Raw genomic sequence first — 23,496 nt, 5'->3', positions numbered from 1 at the left:
ACAGGAAATGAACCTTAAAAGTTTTTTCGAAGAATATTCACCAATAATTCTTTTCAATAACACCCTTTGCAAACAGGGCATGCTACAATTTAAATTTTTTGAAGTGGTACTTCATATTCTGACAGATTATCACTTATTTCATGTTAAGCCCGCGTAATCACGAGCCCCACTGACCATGAAATGTTCCAATAAGTATTAATAATACCGTTGCAACGTGCCTTTTTGTGCAGAGAATATCAATACTTTGGTTTGACATGAACATCCGGGGACTCGGAATTTTCCGGTCCAATGAACCATATACGGACGAGTTGCTTCGGCTACTCCTTGAAAGATACGTTTTGCTTTAAAATGTCATTTCTTTTTATCGTCAAAGAATCTGACGTTTAACTAAGGCTGCACATTAATCCTCAAGGTTTCGATATATAATTGATATGTAAGTGATAGAAATAAATCGATTGAAATGGAAGCTGTTTAAGTTGTCAAAAGGTACGCGACAAATTATCTCCTGACAATGAAACTATAGGTCCCTTTACAAAACAAGTTGACCCTTCCTATGTAGAATCTCTCGTCAATTGCATTAGGACACAAATTAAAATTGAACGGGCTGCTTTCATATCGAACAAAAGTCATGAGAAAAAAACTAAAATAGCGACTTTGCCCCGTTAAACTATACCGTTGCGTAAAGTGATTTCAAACATATTGAGCACACAGGCGAGAAATAACATCCCCAAATAAAAATTCCGAATAACAGGATTTTTCAGTAAAACACTTCGTCTGGAAAACAGCGAGTAATTAACTAGGGTCTTTATTTCATTGATAATGAGTATTAGTAGATTACTTTGTCAAGACAGAAGCTATTAGTATTCCAATGAGAATTGCGATTAATCGTTTCCCGCCGGGAATTAACTTGAAAATAAATTTAAATTCTCCAGGGAATATTACAAGCGATGGCGGACTATTATAGTGAGGAAGCTGTTATTGAGATCATATATCTCGAAAGGGACGCTGCAATTTCAGTTGATAGATTGTATCTTGCAAAGTTGACCTTGAATTTAACACATAATATAACAATCGTAATAAGTAAATGATTCTATGAAATTTTAAACTTAAGCTAAATAAAAATCGAATAAAAAACAGAAATCGAACAGAAATATGATTCATCAAAGAACGGAATATAATTTAAATTTCCTAGCATATTTTGTGGTATCTATTAATTATGTGCAGGTCCATCTTAAACGTAGTCTCAAAATTACGACGCGGCACTACAATAGAGACAATCATTTTATTCCCTTTTTTGATCCTGACACGAACGAATTCAGCTTTGCTATATTTTGTTGTTGTTGTTTTATGATATGACATTTAACAGGTTCTTAGAATTCAGTTTTATAGAACATATCCTTTATTCACTGCGCAGTCAGACGTCTCAAATCCACCTATTCAACGTTCATGCTATTCAGTTGCTGTCTTTGGAAAGCAGACTCTGTTATTTGACTATTAATGTTCACAGCAGTCATTTAGTTCTAATTGGTACTGAAGAGATACTTAGAACACGTACCCGAGATTTAAGCTGTCATTTTAACAGTTCCCGTGTGCTTTCACATGCTATCAATGTGGAATTAGTTTGCTATGCAATGGTAAGATTTTATCAATGGATTCAGCTTAGAATTACATCCGGGTTCGAACACCTGCAGCTGGCATTTACGGTGCCTCCCTGCCTTTATACATTATCATCAATCAAATCAAATGAAAGAAAGCAAATCCAATGGTCACGTAACCTAGTTAACTTTAGGTATCTTTTGAGTCAGGTACGCGAGTAAGCTTTCTCCGATTAATTATAGGACACTAATCTACCAGTCATCACACACACGTGGAAGATTTTTAAGCTTTAGCGGCGTGTGAGAAGTGTGCTTTCAGATGTCATTTGTTATGATTGAAAACGTTGCGTTTACGACTTGTAAATCTTGAGGCCTGAAACTTTCCGTACTGTCGATTATGCAAATATCCGAGACATTTCTTGATGGCAAACTCAATTCTTGATACAGATCAAGTTTCAAATATCCGTTGAATCGGATATGAGCTTATGTGAGCTTACTGACTGGTGTGAGAGAGAGAGAGAGAGAGAGAGAGAGAGAGAGAGAGAGAGAGAGAGAGAGAGAGAGAGAGAAATGTCATGGAATTTGAAACCTCACAATTATCTTGAACATTAATGACCGTAGCACGAAACACCTGTTCTGTGAAATGTTGCCTTTTGCCGACAAGCTTCGTGGGGTTATAAACACAAATCATCTTTACAGACCTGTTTCCTAGTACGCCGGGCGGAAATTAATTTCTGAAGACTTTGATTTAAAACTTACACTGGTTATATTACAGAAGTCCGCCGGCAATGTTAATCAAAATAATGAGAAAACTTACTCTTAATAAATTATATGCCAAAATAACATTTTTTTATATTCTGGTTTATAGGGCTCCATTTACTTAGCCGTTCACTTCAAAGAGTCGATCAGTATGCTTTGATCAAATGTCCTCCATTTGCTTTCAAAGGCTGTGAAATCCCTAGCAGTCTAGGATGACAAGTGGAAAAGAGTTGAATAACCAATTAAATTGGTTAGAATACTAGGGTTACTCTAGAATGGTGAGTTGTATCTGCACTTAAGAGTACTCTATAACAGACTAGCTGTTGGCTGATACTTCACCAACTCAGACCCTCGTTGGATTCTGGGTTATCGGCATATATCCATTCACGGTTGAATCTTTCAATCTCTACTCAAGGTAGTTGATAGTTTCTTCCTTTGTAAGCCTAGAGAGACATTTAGATGAGGCAGTTAAACAGTGGTAAAGTGACGCTAACACTGATGTAGGTCAAGATACAGGATAACACTAAGGGAAGAGAATGACCTCCTTTTAACCTAGTGAGTTTCATAAGTTTGAAATCATAAAATTTAAGAAAACAGACTCATATTTTATGTAAATAAATCTAGCATCAATGTGATTGAAATGGAAACAGAAAGAAATTTATAACCTTCTTTGACGTGACTGTAACGTCCATCTCTTGTAATCGTCAAGGCAACGCGATGATGTTTTGTTTAAATTGTACGCCCAGTACACATCCCATTATCATTCACAGGCCATACCTGTATCTGTCATATTAATATTCATGTCACCATTACCATCTTCGTCATGGAACAATGTAGGAATTTCAAACTATCTACCATTCAGTGTGAAAATACGTTCACATGTGATAATTAACACAAACTTGTTGAATAAACTTTTGCGATGTGTACGTTTGCGCATGCTCTTCGAGATGCATGATGGGTAGTAAAATATTTACAACTCAGTGTTTTAGTGGATGTATCTGGTGTTCAAAATATTACAGTTTTGCAAAATTGTAATTAAACTTGTGCACACTGGTAAAATTACTTTCTTTCTACTGACAGTGATAGATTGAACGAGTTAAGTTGTTATTTACTAGCACCCTGTTCAATATAAATATTGCTTTTCTGGTTCATTCACAATCTTATGTCGCACAAAAGATTCGAAACTCACCTAAAAGAATGTTATTCTTATTGATATTTGAGATATACGTGTAGTGCGTGATAAAAACATTGGATTCCATCTTGTAAGATATTGCCTTGTTCATTGTTTTCAGGATTACACGGTGAATATGTTCTTTCGAACGAGATGGGTGGATCCAAGATTAAGTTACTACGATCCTAAAAACCACAGCGTGGCATATGGAGCCGATGGTGTCAACAAAATGTGGCTTCCACCTTTATTTTTTCCAGACGAGAAAGAAGCCTCATTCCATGTGATAACTACAGAGAACACCTTGTTGAGAATTCATCCAGATGGCACTGTTCTTCACAGTACAAGGTAATCAGCAAATTCTAAGGTAATTGGGTCCAAAGTTCGAAGGTAATTGGGTCAAAAGTCAAGGGTCATCTATACGGCTTCATTTTTGCTGTCTGAGCAAAAGCTACCTATCATTTACTCATTTCCTGTTCTGGAAAATTGGTTCATTCACGGTTGTAATGAATTGACTAGGGCATTCATTGAATGTAAAATACACCATTCTGTATTTTAGACTATTTCCGCAAAATCAATAAGCAGCAGCATCTAAGCGTACTTTAACACCAAATCATTATTCCCATTTGAAAGCATTTACTTTTAATTTAATCTCATGAACGTGAATGTCATGTATAATTAGTGCATTCATGGACATAACTTCAACAAACCGCCATTTTTTAGATGATTTGCGACATATTTCAAATATTGCAATTCATTTTACATAATATGGAAAGCTGCCTGTCCTATTGTCCCAAACGTTAATCTTTTACGCTAAAAATAAAACTACAGAACGTTAACATTGGGAAATTAAACCAATGCATTGTAACGTAAAACATTTTAAATTAGTATGAAATTAGGTGAAATCTATACGAGTAGATCTGGTTTCAGTCATGCGTGAAATGACGTCCTTTGTACCTACATTTTAATTGAAATGGTCTGAAGATATTCTAAATATTATTGGATTTCTTCCGTTTCCTTATGATTCATTTGCGCTGATATCTGTTCTTTCAAGTAGAAACATACTCTGCAATCAACGGAGTTCTGGTTGCTACTTTGTTGCAGGTCGTCATTCTAAATCAACCTAGTTTTGCATAAATATCTCTACTAGATGTTTGATGATAATATTGCTTTCAGATTAAGCTAATTTGCATATTTATAGCACCCAATCAATGCATTTAAATTTGTTGGCAGTGGAAAAGTGTATCGCTTATACTGTTACTGACACGACGCCCTATGACTAACCATGCCTGATACGCATGGGGAACACGCCATTTTGTCAGTTTATGTATTTTTCCTAGTTTATGGATGTAACGAAATAAGCAAGGGTCGAGTAACTGCTATGGGAATCAGTTAAAGGCGGAGTGTCGTACCAACAGCGCTTAAAGGTCGTATGAGACCCACACGACAAATGTGCGTTAGCGATTGATGAAAGGTAAAAATTGTTTGTCATAATGTACATCGTAAAATAAAAAGGTTAAAACGTTGCTTCTAGGTTGATAGATATCGTGCATGAAAGAAATTGTTTGTAAACAAGAAAGTCGCACAGGTGCAGTTCTGATCACATACCCCTTCCTTATATAGGGCCAGTGGGTGGTTCTTCTTCTAATTTGTTTGCACTATTTTGTTTTTTATTGACAACTACTGTTTCTTGTTTTACTCGCCAAAGCATATTTACTTATTTATTTATTTATTCATTTATTTATTTATTTATTCGGAAATCCTACGGGATCAAGTCCCATTTACAGGTCCCTCAAAAGCTCAAAAGAAAACTGTTAAAAAAACACTGAACAAGCCAGCACCAAACAAAAAGTATTTACAAAACTAATATACAGTGTAAGACACACACAGACAATAAAAAAGCAAACAAATCAACAAGAACAGGCATCAAAATACAACATGTCTAATGTCAGACTTAAATGAATCACTAAAAATTATCAATATTATGGTTATTACGAAACAATTCATTAAAATTACTCATACATCTGTTGAGTGGAGAAAATTTAAAAACATTGATAGGGCTACGAGGTGGTCTGAATGGTAGGACAGGTGCGCAAAATTTTGCCAGGTGCATTAAAGCATAGCTTTGATAAAACATCTGGTAAATTATAAAATCCAGTTGCACACTTGTGTAAAAACATCATATCAAGATAACAGCGACGTTTCTCCAAAGTTGGTAAGTTAAACAAGGTACAGAGAGCTTCATACTGGTCAGCATGATATGAAATACGAGTTTTGAAAGACAAATATTTTATGAAATTACAGAACCATATTCTAGACAGCTCCTTACAAGAGAAGTATACAAAGATTTAAAAGTTTGAACCTGAGTAAAATTTTGTGTGTTACGTTTTATAAAACCCAACATTCTAAAAGATTTATTTACAGTAAAAGAGATATGATCTGAAAAACTTAAGTTTAAGGTTAAAAGAACTCCCAGATCTTGAACTTTTTGCTGTCTATTGAGAATGGTTTCTAAAATACCATAATCAAAATCAATTAAAACCCCTCTTGTTGGTAAAAGAGATACAAGAACACATTTTGACATTTATATCGAGTTTCCAACATCGACACCAGATGGCGACTCTATCAACATCTTCTTGAAGTTTTAAACAAAAATTTGAAACAGTTTTAATAGGTCTAAAGATTTTAGCATCGTCTGCATATAAGAGACATTGTGAATCTATACAAACACCTGGTAAATCATTTACATAAATACTGAATAACAGTGGACCAAGTAGTGACCCCTGGGGTACACCCGATGATGCTGGGCACCACTCAGAAAAGCGATTGTCAATAACTATGCTTTGTTGGCGGTTACTTAAATATGATTTTAACAACTGTAGAACTTGACCAGAAAAATCATAACGTTCTAGTTTGTAAACTAACAGTCTATGATTAACGGAGTCAAAAGCCTTACAGAAGTCAGTGTAGATGCTATCAAGTTGTAGTTTCCTGTCAAAACAGTTTGAAAGAAAATCAGCATATTGAGATGCACGGCATTATTCTCGTCAACTCTGCCTGTACATATGTAAACTGCATTGTAATATTAAGTGAATTCTGGTCTCGACAAGAATTCAAATGTCAACAATAACAGTGCACTCTACACGTACAGACGCTGCAAGCCAAATAGTTGGTGTTGTAACATGCTTTGGGGAGTTGAACAAGAACTTGCAATTGACATACGAAACATCATCAAAAGTTACAGCTAGCGGTCATTCAGGGTGGATATCTTCTAGAAACATTTAAATAAATAACATAAATTCTTTGACGTGCAGAAAATCTAGAATGTCTACCAGACTGTTTGGTATTCAAAATAGTGATCATTTGATATATTGCTGCCTGCTCGAAATTAACCTTTCGGAGATTCCGCCTCTTTTACTAGAGTGGTTGAAGAATATACATATTTTTCATAAAATATTAATATTAAAATGATATGGCGCTGCCCTGAAAGAGCAGGAGAAATTTCACTGACGAATTTCATAAGTCGTCGTCGTAAACTCGGAATAATTTTTTCATTAGGCAATGATAAATTATCGTGCAGCTTAATAGGTATTTAGACTTAGAGTGAGGGTTTCTCCCATTGCTAGAGTCGTTAAAATGCAAATCTGTCAGACATACCATACTTCAATCTGGATGGAAGAGAAACCTCACTGAACAACTATACGGCCACAGATGTGTATTTCAAAGAAGCAGATATAGCTATACATGTGTATTCGACAGAAAGCGTTGGAAACAGAAGCCGTGAAAAGAGGAAACGGTTTAAATTGCTTATGTAGCCTGGATCTTATTACTGGGTCTAAATCTGTAAAGCCTTGCTGATTTATTTCACTCCAAATTCTCTATGAGCAGAAATGTCTCCGAATAGATAGAAAATAAATCAGAGAGATATAACACGTTTTACTTGAAAATTGCATCTCGTCAGTAGTGTATGCCATCGCCTTGAAGAATGGCAGCATTCAGCACTGTAGCGAGCCATTACAGTATCACACATATCAGTCCGGGGTCAATTGTCATTCCGTGTGTTTTGAGTGAAGATTTTTGCCAACCTAGCTCATCGATTTACTTAATGGCCAAGATTTTCAAAAAACATTGTTGGCATTTTTTCTGACAACTCTGAAGGTCATTTCAAGGTCATTTCTTAAAATCAACAAAATCAGCTATTCTTAGCTATAAAAGGATTTTTATGCCCAGTCTGCAACAAATTATTTTTGGAAACATGCATTTTGTTATGGATTATTCGTTATAATCATTAAAATTTAGGTTTGTTGAAAAAAACGGCAATTGCATTAAGAATATATAGAACTACTTTACCAAAGGTCAATTAAAGGTCAGTATGAAATTCTTTCGAATTTTTTCCATATTCTAAATATCACATTGATTTTCCATATCTTAAACATCAGATTGATTATCTTGTCTACAATTTCAGATTCATAAAACTTATACAATAGTCTCAGGAAATCAGATGTCTAAGGGACTGGTCAGATTCTTTGGCCTTGGGGGCGGTGGATTCAGGGGGTCACCCTGTTTTTGACTTTGGTGATAAAGGGGGGTTACCGTGTTATTGAAATGCCAAATAGGGGGGTCGACACGGGCTCATACTTGCCTAAAATGCATCTTGCCAGCAACAAATTTCATCATTGAGTTGCATTTTCGGAGTGCACTTCGGGCGCGTAACTTTAATAATAATAAGACATATTTTTGAGAGCCCCCCCCCCCCAACAAGCGCGAAACTTGCATATATCAGATATATATCAGAGATATCTTTATGTTTACTGATTTTCGGCGCGCCCTTCGGGCGCGTTACTTTAAATTTCAAACATATTTTTCAGCACGCCCTTCATCCGTATGACTTTCATATATCACATATATCAGAGATATCTGGATGTTTAATATTTTTCGGCGCGCCCTTAGGGTGCAGTATTTTAATGTATCAGATATATGTCAGAAATATCTTGATGTCTGTAAATTGAAAGTAAGTTTGCAAAGTGTACATGCACTCAAATTTCACAAATTTTACATTTTGTCTTATAACAGTTCTGAAGATCTTGCTATGCATAAAAAGTCTTAGTGGAATACATTCACAGCTCATTCAAAATACTGTATTCAAACTTTAGAATTGACACTTTTAAGGTCCTGTCTTACAACTGACATGACAACCACCTTTTATTTTACCTTTGTCGTGCACAGGGGGTCATCCTGTTTTCAAAAGTTGGAAAAGGGAGGTCAGCCACTTTTTGACACCGGCAAAAAATAATCCACCCCGTGGCCGAAGAAACTGACCTGTCCCTAACATTTCCTGTGAAAGGTCAATGACTTTTAATGCCATAACTCTAATCTGAAGAAAGTTTAGCTATAAAAGTAATACCATCACACAATTCCATGTTCCTTACGTATTGCCAAATATGAGTCATGTACTTCTCCAAGGTTAAAAAACCGCTCCTTCAGCAAGTCCAACAAGGAAAAAAATTCGATATCTGCAGCAAGCATGGTGGTATTGTCATTACCGACATTTGCAGATCCAGTCTCACACAATGGGTGCAAGTCTGCATTTGTTTTAAATTTTGCAAGACATTTTCAACGTTCTCGGTCCAACATCTTTTGTGATATTTAATACCAATGGCTCTAGCATCCTTTGGATCTATTGCACCACTGAGTCTGACTTTTAACAAGTTTGATTTTCCTTGGTTTACTGCCCTTTGTGGTTTTTCCCCAGTATTGAGTGAAGAAACCTCATGGAGAGGATCCAAGGACAACCCATATTGTTGACAGAAAAAACACATGCTTTTGTCGTATGTACTAGCTGATGGTCTAGTGAAAGCAACTTTATGTTCAGGTGAAACAACACATTCCATAGTAGATGAGGTTTAAAGTTGCTTTACCTAATATTACAGAGCTATCACCTTGCTCTAATGCTTTTTCATAGCGCAATTTTGCTCTCGGGAGTAGACTTCTGTGGAAGTATTTGCTTAGCATTCCCTATGCCAGCTAGCACCACAAACTCGAAGGTAAAAAGAATCATCATCCCTGAGTCTTGAATTTATTTCTGGAAAGAAACCATCACCAAATACTCTCTCTGGTGAACAAACTCCGCACTGTGTCATATGCAGTGGGATTTGACACAAGCTCACCACTTGCTTCCTGACGTATCAGGCATAAGGGAACGCTCTGAAACAGACTTTACCGTAAGTCTGTTTCAGAGCGTCCTCTTTTCAGAGGAATGATATGTTTTTCCATACTGAAAATTTTGACGAAGTTATTTGCATGCAATGTCAGTTATGTGAAATATTTATATGTGAAACGCAACCACTAAATGTTTACTATTCCGTGACATTACAATATCGAGTAAATAGCCTTTGGATAACGGTTTCTGAGAAACTACTAACACTGTTCTTGACTCTCTTGTCATCTTTAACCCTAAATAACCTATGGACTAAACCTATGTCTCAATAAAGAATCAACCTATTGTTAATGTATCATTTTTCGTACTCTATATCAATGTTCTACCAATGGGTGTCTTGGTTAGTACAACATTGTGTGTACTGGAGTTGATTTTCAAAACACACAGGTAATAGCCTATATTTCTCAGTCAAGAGGCTTAGTTTTGATAAACGGAACATGTAGCCTATGTTTAGCAACAAGTCTCTAATCCCAGCTATTGTTACTAAGGAAACATCCAAATCGTTTTACATGGCTTGGAGAGAAATGCGAGGAAAAGGGATGACTTACTCTTACTACAAGCAAAGAGTACACTGCTAGCTGCACAGTAATCCAGTCTACACTAATTAAATTCTGCGCAGAGGTCTGGATTTTACAACCTTGCAGAGCTGGTAATACTGCGGACGGCTTACGCTGAAATGCACAGAAATTGATAAAATAACGTCTATGATGTAGTTGTCAAGCGCAGTGCATGTCAGAAACCAATCCGTGTCATTATTTAACACAGTGCATGGGAAATGATGGACAACTGCAACACACACAAATCCTTGTAATTGCATATAAATCCATATAAAACGGTAAAAAAGATCCAATAATGCCTCAAACAAGGTTTTTTAAATCTATCATGAGCTGTTTAGTTCCCCTACACCACTGAAGGTAGTTTGGTCAATGATTATAGCCAATTTGTATGCACTACAATGCTTAATCAATGGAATTTGCCGAGTAACGAATGACCTTGAATTTGACCTTGACAAAGTGGAAAGAAAAAATGCCAACAATGTTTTTTGGACTGTCCAGGTATTAAGGAACAAAATGATATATGTTGACAAGAGTCTTCACGAAATGCACACGGAAGCCAAAATCACGACAAGTGACCCCGGACTATATCACGAACCTTTCAGTTTCTTGCTAGCAATGCCCAGGGGAAGAATTAGTCTGAGTTGGGAGAACAGATGATCAGTCTTTGACGTGAAGCAGTTCTTAGATGGAATCAATATTCATTAAAACCACACAGGATAAATGATATTTTGTTGATTACAGTAAAGATTTTTGCCTAAAAGGCACCTAGCCGAAATAAAAGCGATTGAAAATTTCTAGAATTAGAAAGAAAAATAAAATTATCATGATTTTTAAAAAGTGAGTGGAACAAGAAGGAGGGTATTATTCAACGGCTTCACTAAACTACCTTCAGTGTCACGCCTCAGTTAAAATATCGACAACAGTTCAACAGTAATAACCCCATATTTATACTGGATCTACACGCGTCTCCCCTAATAAGGCCACCTACGACGTTTTGGCAATTAGCAAAATACCCCTTGAACGAATAAGACACAGATATCGATTGCGTGCTCGCACTAACAGACGATCATACAATCAATAAAGTTGAAGTCAACGAACTATGTATTCCGTGAAGACAACATCTCCTTGTGATGAGTAAGATAACAATGTAGTGGGTTCAATGCCGATAACCTTGTCCTGCAGTTGACAGTCATGAAAACCTTTCATGCGTCCAATGCCGATAATATTACGAGCTTTTCAATTTCATTAAACAACGATAGTGATGCAATGTTTTCGAAATCAACAAATACGACAATGCAGTCTGCTTTGGACTTAAATAGTATCAACTCTGTACCTAGCTATTCTAAATTTCTAAATAGATTCCAGAGCGTACACTTGGTTATGTTTTGCAATTGATACAGTACGGCTCAAGGGTATTCTAGAAATGGAAAATTAAATTGCGGAGGAATAATAGCTTTACATAACACGAATTTACACAACTAACACAATTGGAACTAATTTGGGAGAATGGCATCTTTTAATTGTTGAAATTTATCAAAAAATGTTAGGTGCCCTATGGTTGAAAGTTGCAATATTACAAATAACCAATAAAAATAAGTTGATTGCAAAAAAAAAGAAAAGCAGATGAGCTTAAATTTGCTGATTAAACCAACATTACTACAATATCATATTCTCCCAAATTAATTCCAATCGTGTTAACTTACATTGTCATCTGAGTTGCATGTCTGACAGTGTACAGCGTCTTTCAAGCTTGTAGCTCATTGGTCGGCTGAATATCATTGATAAGAAAACAGCCAATCAAAGTATACAATAGGCTTAGTTTAAGACTCCTTAAGTTGCTGTGAATAGCTGCAATTTACCAGTAGCTATCTTTCTTGTGTTTTATGAGGGAAATGTAATCAACGAGGGCTCACGTTTGTCTTAAAACTTGAATGACATTTTCTGTTATTAGCGCTACAGGAATAAGTATCGCAGCTTTTCTTTTTTTTATCAATTTTCAAAAAGATGTATATTTATACGGATAATTTAAAGCATTAATACCTTTGTCACTATTAAATTATATAAACAATGAGTTAGTCTAGATCTGATCATTTCTGAGATGATCATGAATCGTTCTGAAGATTGTTGTTTGCTAATACAGAATCTAATTTGTACTGAAATGATCTGCAATCAGAATATCCTGTTCCCTTCGATAAGTGGTTAATCCTTTGTTTCCATCTACTTCTAGACTCACACTGACGTTAGCGTGCTTGATGAGTTTACAAAGGTATCCTATGGACGAACAAACCTGTGGTATTGACTTAGAAAGCTGTAAGTAAAGATTCGTGCTTTGGAGACTTGTTGCATAATTTTAATTATTCATTGGAATTAGGTTAAAAAGTGTGGTATAGATGATGATGATGATGATGATGATGATGATGATGATGATGATGACTACGATATGATAATGACTGGAATCAATGTGTTGTTGTTGTTTTTGTTGTTGTTGTGCAGATACTTCTGTTTTTTCTATTTATTGCCATTCAGGTTATTTTTAGATTAACATTTTTGTTGCCAATCAATCATATTCCTTGTAACGTCGTTGAATTCGTTTTCTGTACTTCGGATAAGTGAACACTTCTGAATCTACTGAACTGTACGATTTATATTTGGCCGCGTTAGGAATAAATTATTACAAGGTTGGATACTGTCAACATGCGTTCAGCCTCTATACAATTTTTCGTCTACACCAGACTTACCACAACACAATCGTGTTTCTTCTTCGGCAGCTTTAAGGTAAACTTCAAAATATACGGTAGAACAAATTGTATTCTAAAATGGTCTGTCATGTTAATGGCGAAACAAATAATATTTCCGTTGAGGTTGCTTGAGGACATATCGAAATTTTGTCTTTTACTGGGACATGTAGGACGGAAAGACACGAGAAAAAAATTCTTGCTAAAAAATTTCATGATAACGAGGTTATAAAGAAGAAAGCGTTCGGAAATGAGTTTCCTTCCTTTTAATAAAACATTTACGTTTGTGAACACATCTGGTGAATTGTCTGGCTGTAATTCACTTTTTGTTGATGTACACGCGTACGATTTCACCGACAGCTGCTATGGTAACAGACACATTTCTAATGTGAACTCTGACCCTCATACTAGTGAGGACTGCAAATCAATTCGTGTGACTCGTAGGATAATATATATTTTAATTCCCTAGGGTCAAAGGTCACATTTACTGTATATTAAAAAGTGTGCTGAGGTCGCTTGAGTCTGCAAATGTTGAGTAAAAACAATGCCAAGAGAAATAGAGATTCGGAGATTCTGTATTCTCCTGGGTTTAATACTTTTATTAAATGTTGATGGAAAGTGAGCAAGGACAAAGTCGCTCCTTAATGACATGTTTTCACGAATGTTGCAAAATCAGACAAGATGATGATGTCATTGCGCGTAAGTAACATGATGAGGGAGTAGCTATCTTAGTCGAGACGGAGCATATAACGATGGAATATAACCACTTCATACCTGACGAAAATATTTGTATTTCATAGGAGTGAACTCAGTCTAATTAGCATAAATTTAAAGGTCATACCGGCAATTATGTCAAATTTATATTATTTCAAATAATAATATAAATTCATGATTACTTTTAAAATCGTATTCTAGGGATGATTTGGAATGAAATCGCCACGAACGGTTCTATTCAACGTGAAACTTTTTGTCTCTCAGTGTTCTTGCAATCAGAACACGACAATTTCTTATGTACATGTATGGATTTATGTTTTATCATTAAACAAGATGAAGTGACATGTTGTCAATATGTTGGGTCAAAGTTTAATCAAGAAATGGAGCCAGAATCTGCATCGAAGCTTGAATCATTTCTATGAAATATACATACATCAGTTGTCATTTACTAGCATGAAAATACATTGCTTTTCTGTAAGTTCAGATTTGTTTAAAGTAATACCCACCATGTCATGACTTAGCATTCGTTGGAATCACCCTTTGTGTGCATGGTAAGCACTTTGGTATTTGTGTTGGACATCACAGTACAATTATTTCAATACTCTAACCCTCTGAAGTACATTATCTTCATTTTCATATTGTCGGTGAGCAATTCCTTATAGTGATGCAGTGTAAACCAAAGGATGAAACTAGAACGATAACAAACTGATTGGGGTTTTTGTAGATGAAGAAGTGCTTCTATCGCGAGTGAACGCGTCGAGCTCAAAGAGAAATAATCCAGTAAATCTGATGAAAAGTTGCCATGTCCTGATCAATAATAACTCTCACCTGATAGGAAATAATGATACAGTGAAACCTGTCTAAACCGAACCATCAGGGACTGAGAAAATTGTTCGGTTTGGAGAAGTGTTCGGTTTATAGAGGTCCTTTTAACATAGAGTTCTATTGGAATGGACCGGGAAAAGGGTTCAATTTAGACAGGTTTTCGGTTTAGATAGGGTTCGGTTTAGACAGGTACTAACAAATATACATAATTCTTTAAGCTGTCTTCCTGAATGTGACTTGATTTTTAGCTACTACATGTAGTTGTATTCACTGCTCTACGCTAACACATTCTGAATGTGACTTGATTTTTAGCTACTACATGTAGTTGTATTTACTGCTCTACGCTAACACATTCTGAATGTGACTTGATTTTTAGCTATTACATGTAGTTGTATTTACTGCTCTACGCTAACACATTCTGAATGTGACTTGATTTTTAGCTACTACATGTAGTTGTATTCACTGCTCTACGCTAACACACCCTTCTTTTGTGATCATCAATATTTTATTATTTCGGCAGTTTCATACACAACAGAAGATTTAGTTCTTCACTGGGCTCCAGTCGACGATATAATGAACGCTCTTGAGGTGTCGGATGAGTTGAAATTACCGCAGTTTGAGTTAACTGGTGCACAAGTGATCCGAAGTGAATGTGTTAGGAGATATTCAACCGGTGAGAAACAATTCCCTATTTGCTCGTGAGCATTGTTGTCTTGAAATTTATACTTCCTCACGAGAAAAACTTTGGTGTAAGTGTAAGTGAAAGAGATCAAATTTGGCCATAATTCATTCATTTATCCAGATATAAAAAAGGATTTATTTCTAATGTTCTTTCGTTTTCAATACAGGCAACTTTTCATGTCTCTTGGCTCGGTTTCATATGCGTCGACAACGGGAAATGTTTGTGATGGGTAGCTACGTTCCTAGTCTGCTCATCGTTGTTCTGTCCTGGTTTTCATTCTGGATCAATCCGAACTCGGAACCGGCCAGAGTATCGCTATGTATGACTGCTTTACTCACCATAAGCACTCAGATGAATGGAATACAAGCGGCTTTACCAAAAGTCGCCAACCTTAAAGTAAGCAAATAGTCTGTATCTTGCTAATATCTGTATGTGCGAACTACATACATTCTAACCACTATGAGACTCATAAAATGATAATTTTAATTATCCCATTTTTGTTCAGTTTTGTAGTCTTCAAATGCCAGATATGTTTTAAAGTGAAAAAAAAGATGATAGGATCACTCAGCAAGCGTACAGAAGTGTAGGGATTAATATAGCGGGAAAAATCACGCGACAAACGAGCCAAGACAAACTTTGCACGGAAAGAGACTGTTCTCAGAAATTTGCAATCGCAGAAAAAATTTTTTAAATAAAAAACTACTTTCCTTGATCATGCTCTTTCCGTTCGTGAAATGATTTATTAATTATTTGACAAGGCCAGTATTGAGTTCCTCCGCACTCCACTATTTTATCTAATTTGGTTCTCTGAACACCAGGATCGAACACGAAACGAAGAAGTTGAAGATGATAACACGCGTTTCCTGCGAGTAACACCACATAAGGTAGTCCATAATAGTTCATTTTGTTGCTCCGTGTGAGGACAACGCCAAATTTGAAAATATTACTAGTGCAATGTCTGTCAAGCGAGAGTTAATGTGTCTTGCAGGTTATAAAACAGATTGATAACCGTTTAATATACATATATATCTGTCTGTCTATGAATGTTTAGGTAACACACACACACACACACACACACACACACACACACACACACACACACACACACACACACACACACATATATATATATATATATATATATATATATATATATATATATATATATATATATATACACACTTTTAATTTGTCGTTGAAGATTTGAGTACAAGGCTACTAATCATAAAATGAGACTGATATACTTAAGTTGAGACGTACAGGGAAAAAATCCTAGCCAATTACTTTGTATCTGTGAAAAATAATACAATCGCGAAAGTGTTTAATTAATAGCTATCAAATGGCAAATACGGTTAGGAACGGTCATGTAATTTTACAAATAAAACCAGACCTTTTTTGTTGACGACGTGTAAAGACGTTTTACCGCGTGATATAGAAGACCATTATACCTGATATAGCTGCATTTTCAACATTTACGCCCTGAATCGGACTGTGGACTAAGAGATTAAGCATATATCAGGACTATCTAAACTACATGACGAGTTTTGCATATTTGTAAACTGAAGGTCATAAAACTGTCTTCGTTACCGTCTCCCGCCCGTCAAATCAATTAAGATAAGTTACGATAAACGATTTGTCATACTGCGGGTAAGTGCGACTTGAGATAACACTGGTATTCAAAGGATGAACTATCTTAGTTCAACCTTGATCCAAGTGAAAACCATTGAAATGTAAACTACTCTAACTTGATGGTCATATTTCAGATGATCAATTTAGTGAACATGTAAGCTAATGACTGACCCAAACAAATGGACATAGTGAAATGCTTGGCGTCAATTTATGGCAAAGAAAAATATTTACATGTAGATAAGCTAGAGGGGTGTGTCACGTGATATATGTAGGGAGAGTTTGAGGCAATTTCAAAAGATAAATATATACTTAGGTCATTATTACAATGTTTATACATTTTATCGACGTGACATAGTGTGTTGTTTTTAATAAGGTCAATTAAATTCAAAACTGAAAAGAAAGTTTTGAAGCGCTAGGTAATAAATAAAACGAGCCTAACTTGATTAAATGGATCAAAGCAGATGTTTCATCAGCGATGAGATCACTCGTACTCGTCTGTCTGTCTGTCTATGTGTTTATGTATAATACATATATGTTTTTGTTTTGCGTGCTATTAAGTGGGTCAAAAATAACCGCATAAAATCCACATGCAGAGTCGACTGTTTTGTGTGTGTTTAATCTGATAACGTTATGACATGAAACATCGGGATGAGTTGTTCATAAATTGAAACTTTCGAGATATTCCATGCCAGCTGAATCTCCTATAATGAGATGATTTTATTATGACAATGTTTCTAACAAAGTGTTGACATGTCCCAATATCGATAAACAACTTGAAAATTCATTCGATTAAAGAGACCAATGCTCTGTGTACTGAAACTCACAGGATTCTGACCAAAGACTGCATTCAAACGGAAATCCGTCAGGATTTGCTAAATTTAAGATTAAGACCATTGTAGTCGTACGACCATTGAACATCCAATGCAAAAGCTGAGAATTTTAAAAGAACTGACAAAGGTTTGTTATTAGATCTACAGTCACTGTGATGCCAAAATCAGTACGAAAGGCAAAGTTTGTCTAATGGAGACTGTTCAATTAATGAATCGACAACATACCAATAAGCATGTTTGCGATCGCTTTGTTCTATTTCGTCGATCCCATGTGACATAGGCACGTGACCTAAATGTGACAAATATGCAAGTATCGTGAATCTAACGAGAACAAAAAAATACAAGAGGAAAAAATCTTTACAACATCAGCGCCCTCATAGGACGAAAGCAAATGATGTCAGGCGATAAAGATGATACATTGGTTTTAATTTTAACCGTGAAATTAAAAAATTATGAATTGTCCTTGATATGTGTTGCAAAAGAAATAATTTTTAATCATTATTTTGATATCAAACTGTGCAAACATAAATATGACACAACACATAAAAGTGGCTGATGTTAAAATTATGATAAATTTTCACATTTGCCTTTGGTATAATTGTTTATGAGAGCTCTATGGGTAAGCTAATGTGGAAAATTGATATTCTTCCAGCAAATCACAAGAATTAAAATAGTGAAGTGGATATGCGAAAGGCGTAGAAGGTAATTCCAAAACGAGACTGAAGATTTTCCACATTGTTTCTGATCTGATTTTAAAAAGACGTTTTCTTAAAGAAATTAAAAATACAATGAAGAATATTCAATGTTATGTTTTAAAATATCATTACAGGCTATCGATGTATGGATGTCTGTGTGTCTGATTTTCGTCTTCGCTGCATTGGTTGAATATGCGGTTGTGAATTACCTTACATTGAAAGCCAAACGGTCCAAACCTGCGCAGAGTGAGACTGAGCAACATTCAAATCAACCAATGGAAATGAAGCTTATTAATCACTCAGCAAACGGCCCTAATGTAAGTTATATTGCATACAGACAGAGGTAATAGTTTTATCAGGTTATTTAAAAATAGTTTACACCTCCGACTAGCTGAAAATGATCAATCGTCTGGGTAAAATGATGCGTTCGAGAACAATCTACAAAGGAAAGCAAACCCGATTAGGTAGTACATGCCAACAACTTTTCCCCTTCTCAGTTCACGTGAAACATATTTTGTCTTTAATTGGTCTTTGAGGGATCGTGCGTAAACATATGTCAATGTTTGCTCTAAGAAAATTTGGACACGTGTTTACGCAGGGTCCCTGATAGTGTAAAAATGTGTCAATATTTGCCCAAGGAAAGTTGAGAATCTCCCTTGCTAAATCAAGCGAAGCGTGGAGTCTGTGTGTAAATTAGCATAACAGAGAGTCAGTCTACCTGCATGCCTGAACAGCCAAATTTTGTTTGCGACCCATTACAGATGAAAATGAAATGTGAGATCCCATATTAGATGTCAAATTTTTAGTCAAGCTGATATTCAGTATGTCAACATACGAAATTATTCAGAATTTATTCTCAGAAAATCTAAAATAAGGTTGTATTTTTGAGATGATATATAAGAACAAGTAATACTTTTGAAGCCATGGTTCAAAAAGCTATGGCGCACATTCTGACATCATCGTAAAATTATAGAATAAATCATCACTGAAGAAGAAAGCCAAATTTTCCGTATTTTGCATATTTATTTTCGATATCCATAAATATTTTTGCGGTCACACAATGCCGTTTTCCGTACGTACTCCGCGCAGGCAACACGTTTCACTCTGGGCTTCTTCGGGCAGACACAGAGAAACATATAGACAGAGTGGCAACACTTGCATGCCTTTTGTTCCATGGTCGTCTCGGTAGACTATTGGCTTTTCATATTAAAATGAGCTTCAAAGGTGTTAAACTTTTTGGAGGCTTTGTTTGTGGTTGATAATTACACGAGATTATGCGAAAAATACGACGAGATGGCATCGTACTGCCAGTCGCGTAGCAACCATAGTTACTTTGTGAGCTCTCAGGCCAGAAACACTGCTTCACGCCAATCAAAACTAACACGGCAGCAGTTTCATAAACATGTCCTTCCTTGATGCATGTGTAAAAGACGGTATGACTGACCGTAAACCATTGAGTAAAACCAGACAGTATCGATAAAAGACTTTCAAGTTTGGTTCAAATACACTCATTATATATTCATAAAAATATGAGAGGAATTTTTAAACGGTAAAACTCATTTTCCTGAAGCTCAAAACACTCCCGTTTTCGCCAGCACATCAATTCTGCTCAGCACCACACGACAACAACAACACAAACTTTGCCGAACATACTGTCGCTTAACAACTGGCGAAAATCCGAAAACTACCGAAGGATTCATGGTCGGCACTCTTCGGAAAAGAGAGGCGAGAGCAACCTGAGGCGAGGCGAACATGGATGGGTTACGTAACCGCTTCACGCCTTAAACAATACCCGTTGCCACTCTATCTATCTTTCTCTATGGGGCAGATAACCCAGTTTTTAACTCATCACGTAGACAGTAAATTTAACTAACGAGAAAGATGTCCTAGTCCGTCATAACTTGTCATGACACAAATTATAAAAGCAAACTTGCGACGTTAGATTACGCTACCGGCAGATTTTGTTTGACATCCTATATACGAAGTAGAACCAATAAAGCACATGGTTCAGCAAAATGTAATAATTGCGTATATTCATCTTCGTCATCTTGTCAACGTTGTTCCATTTATAACTGACACTTTTCCTGTGGGTTAGATATATTGCGTCATTGTTCAAACGTCAAGACAGGCACTAATTAATTCCTTGATTTCATTGCAATCCAGGCATCAGATGTGATGATATCGGGAACAGCTGATCCTACAGACGAGTACGATGAAACCGAAGACAAAACAAACAATCGCGTGTTAAAATGGAAGATATTGTTTGTTGATTTGAGTAAACTTTCCCGGCCAGAGCTGATAGATTATATTAGCAGGTTTATATTCCCATTGGCCTTTTTGGGCTTCAACATGTTGTACTGGCCAACCTATATCAGTTGGCTTGACTGAGAGTTACCACCTCCCGCCGGTGAGGGCGTACTCATAGGAGACCTAGATTAACAAAGCAAGAATCAGCCACCTGCCAGACGCGAATCGTGAAACAGTCTCCATTGACTCTTAAAATACTAGCATGACCTTCTACAACCCTTTTTATATATAAAGGACACGTAAACACAGCTGTATCGATTTACAAGGAAATATTGCCTTGAGCTGACAATTCAACTTATTCAATTTGATCGCCAGTTTTGAAAAGCTATACAAAGCTCTGTACTAAAGATTTTGTGAATAATGTCATTTATTTTGGATAATGTCTGCAGTGATTACCTTCAAGATCCGGTTTAGTCTAGAGATAATCAGTCATGTTAATCTACTTTACTGCTGGGATGATCTTTTGATCAACAAAACTGCCATTAGGCGACATAATCACTCTATTACTTAGGTAATAAGATTAAGAACCTTAAGACATTCACTTGTTGACTGTTGACTTCTGTGATTTCTCTAACAGTCACGAATTTAAGCGTTTCACAAGAATTATCAAGAAGAGGTTGGATTGATTTTGCGGACCAAATCTGTTACCGTTTTGACAGGTAGAAATTCCAGATCTAATTCGCCTCGCGATCGAAGCAGAATGATCAGAGGTATTATTTCACTCACGTTACCACTGAGACTACCGTGACAGGTAGAGTAATAAAATAGAGGGCGCATCGGTATCGGTATTTGTCAGAGATACTTACAGGTATACTGTCACCTGTTCCAATTGCGCCACAGTTACCATGGAAAGAGAAAATCTAACCAATCACAGATTTTAAGCGGGTGGCCGCTTTTTAAAAACAGCGCCCTCACATGAGCATTTTGAATACCAAGGAACGCCCCTTTGACCATATATGGGCATACTTAGATTACAGGTGACTGTATACCTTTAATTAGGCTGGGTCCGTTTTTGCGTCATTTTGTTGTGATCAGTGATGAATTCATAAAATGACAAAGAATGATATTGTCTTGTGTTCAATTTGACAGATATTGACTCTCATCTAATGAACATAATATGGTTTAGGCAGTAATCATGGCGAGCATTTCAGTTCTCTTCTTATGGGGCTGACGTCTCGTTGAACATTTCCACGATAGCTTAAGACGTTTACTGATATGACCGACTTCGAGGAAATAAAGTGGCTGAATAAAATGAACAAAATAGTTGAAAAGCAGATATTTGTTGTTTTAAATATTGAGAAAACTTCCATTAAAGATCGATTTGTGACAAATTATGTAAATGTAAGATTTATTTATATTTTACTGGTCTATCACTCTGATACTTTCTATTCAATATATTACTAATTTACATATCGCAGATAGACGTATGATTCTAATTTATATTTCGTCATTTCTTCCAAGTAATCTGTGCGTCCCGTTGTTCGCATTGAGTATTGTATTTGTGAACATGAACTGTGTTTTCTGATCTGTGAGCAATCTTGAAGAGGGCAACACGCTAACTGAACTCATCAACGTAAAGAAAACCATGTTCACAGCCATCGCCGTTCAGCACAAGGAAGAAAATACCTTTTTATAAAGTAATCATGGTCTAGCATTAAAACAAACTCCTAATCAAGACAATGTTATGATATTTATTTTGTCAAACTGCCAAACAAAATTTAATTGTGACAAGTATCAAAAAGGCACATCAAGCATAATGGTTGAAAGTGTGGAATCTCACACTGTTCATGGTTTTAGGGCAGATAAGGCACCGATGAAAATACAAATATCATAAATTTACAATGTTCATCGCAACTTTAATGATTTAATACTTCAAATTGTTAAACGTGCCTAAACACTGAATTTCAACATTTCTTGCGATTTCAGTTTGTGAAGATGTTAAATAAAATAAAGTCACACCAATACTTGAAGACAGTTTGAAGTTGTATATTTCTTGTTTGTGTCATCCCTATTCCTATACCTATCTCGGAGTGAGTGATCATCGACAGTGTGTCGCCAGGCGACGGGCACAAGAAGCAACAGACAAACAGATAGCGCAGTCACGTTAAGAGTAAAGAAATAACTAACACAGAGAGTTTACATAAATTACATTAAATAAAACAATACGATTGTGTGCGACTTAGTTATTCAAACATTTCAAAATCATCACTGAATATTAAAAGCATCCTCAGCAATATCCATTCTAACAATTCACTAGATTATTGATCAGTACATTTTCCGAAATCGTATATAATTGTAACACACAAATATGTTTAAGGTGCATTGCAGTCTTTAAATTCCATTACGGTGTTCAATCAATCAAAATTCTATCAGCAGTTACTTTTGATGTTTTTATAAGCTTACTAGTGTATTAATTGCCCAAATACTGCGATCTGATTGGTCGAGACGTGAAATTAATAGTGCTACATTCGCAATATAGCACGTTTGGAGCAAGCACGAGCTCTCACCTATAGTAAAATTGCTTTTTTGACGTTTCACGCCATAATTTCGATTTACTATTAAGATATGATAGTAATAAAATAACCTCAGCAACAGGTATACCACTCAATTTTGACTAGCTCACTCGATATATGCACTTGCTATCGATTGTACACTTACGTCATGAAATGGTCAAAATCTCGTGGTATACCGTCGCCGGGTGTGGTTTATTGCTTAATTATTGTATATTATACACAACTTGTAGAATTTGTAAGAAAATATTTCATTTTTCCACGGTCTTGGTC

At 36.0% G+C, this 23,496-nt stretch overlaps 1 protein-coding gene across 1 annotated transcript in view; it reads left to right on the top strand.

The window, feature by feature from the left end:
* Positions 1-22,700, top strand: part of LOC139115091 (glycine receptor subunit alphaZ1-like) — a 38,645-nt gene extending 15,945 nt beyond the window's left edge. The window contains exons 5-10 of the mRNA XM_070676983.1: positions 3,647-3,870; positions 12,524-12,606; positions 15,091-15,243; positions 15,419-15,648; positions 18,541-18,723; positions 20,570-22,700. Coding sequence (XP_070533084.1) covers positions 3,647-3,870; positions 12,524-12,606; positions 15,091-15,243; positions 15,419-15,648; positions 18,541-18,723; positions 20,570-20,794 — 1,098 coding nt within the window. The 3' untranslated portion in view covers positions 20,795-22,700. The remainder of the gene's footprint in view (positions 1-3,646; positions 3,871-12,523; positions 12,607-15,090; positions 15,244-15,418; positions 15,649-18,540; positions 18,724-20,569) is intronic.
* The last annotated feature ends 796 nt before the right edge of the window (positions 22,701-23,496 follow it).

This window comes from Ptychodera flava, chromosome 17 (assembly GCF_041260155.1).
Source record: "Ptychodera flava strain L36383 chromosome 17, AS_Pfla_20210202, whole genome shotgun sequence".
In the NCBI taxonomy this organism is placed as follows: Eukaryota; Metazoa; Hemichordata; class Enteropneusta; family Ptychoderidae; genus Ptychodera; species Ptychodera flava.
The sequence above is the reverse complement of the archived record's forward strand: the minus strand, read 5'-3'. Positions and strand labels throughout refer to the sequence as shown.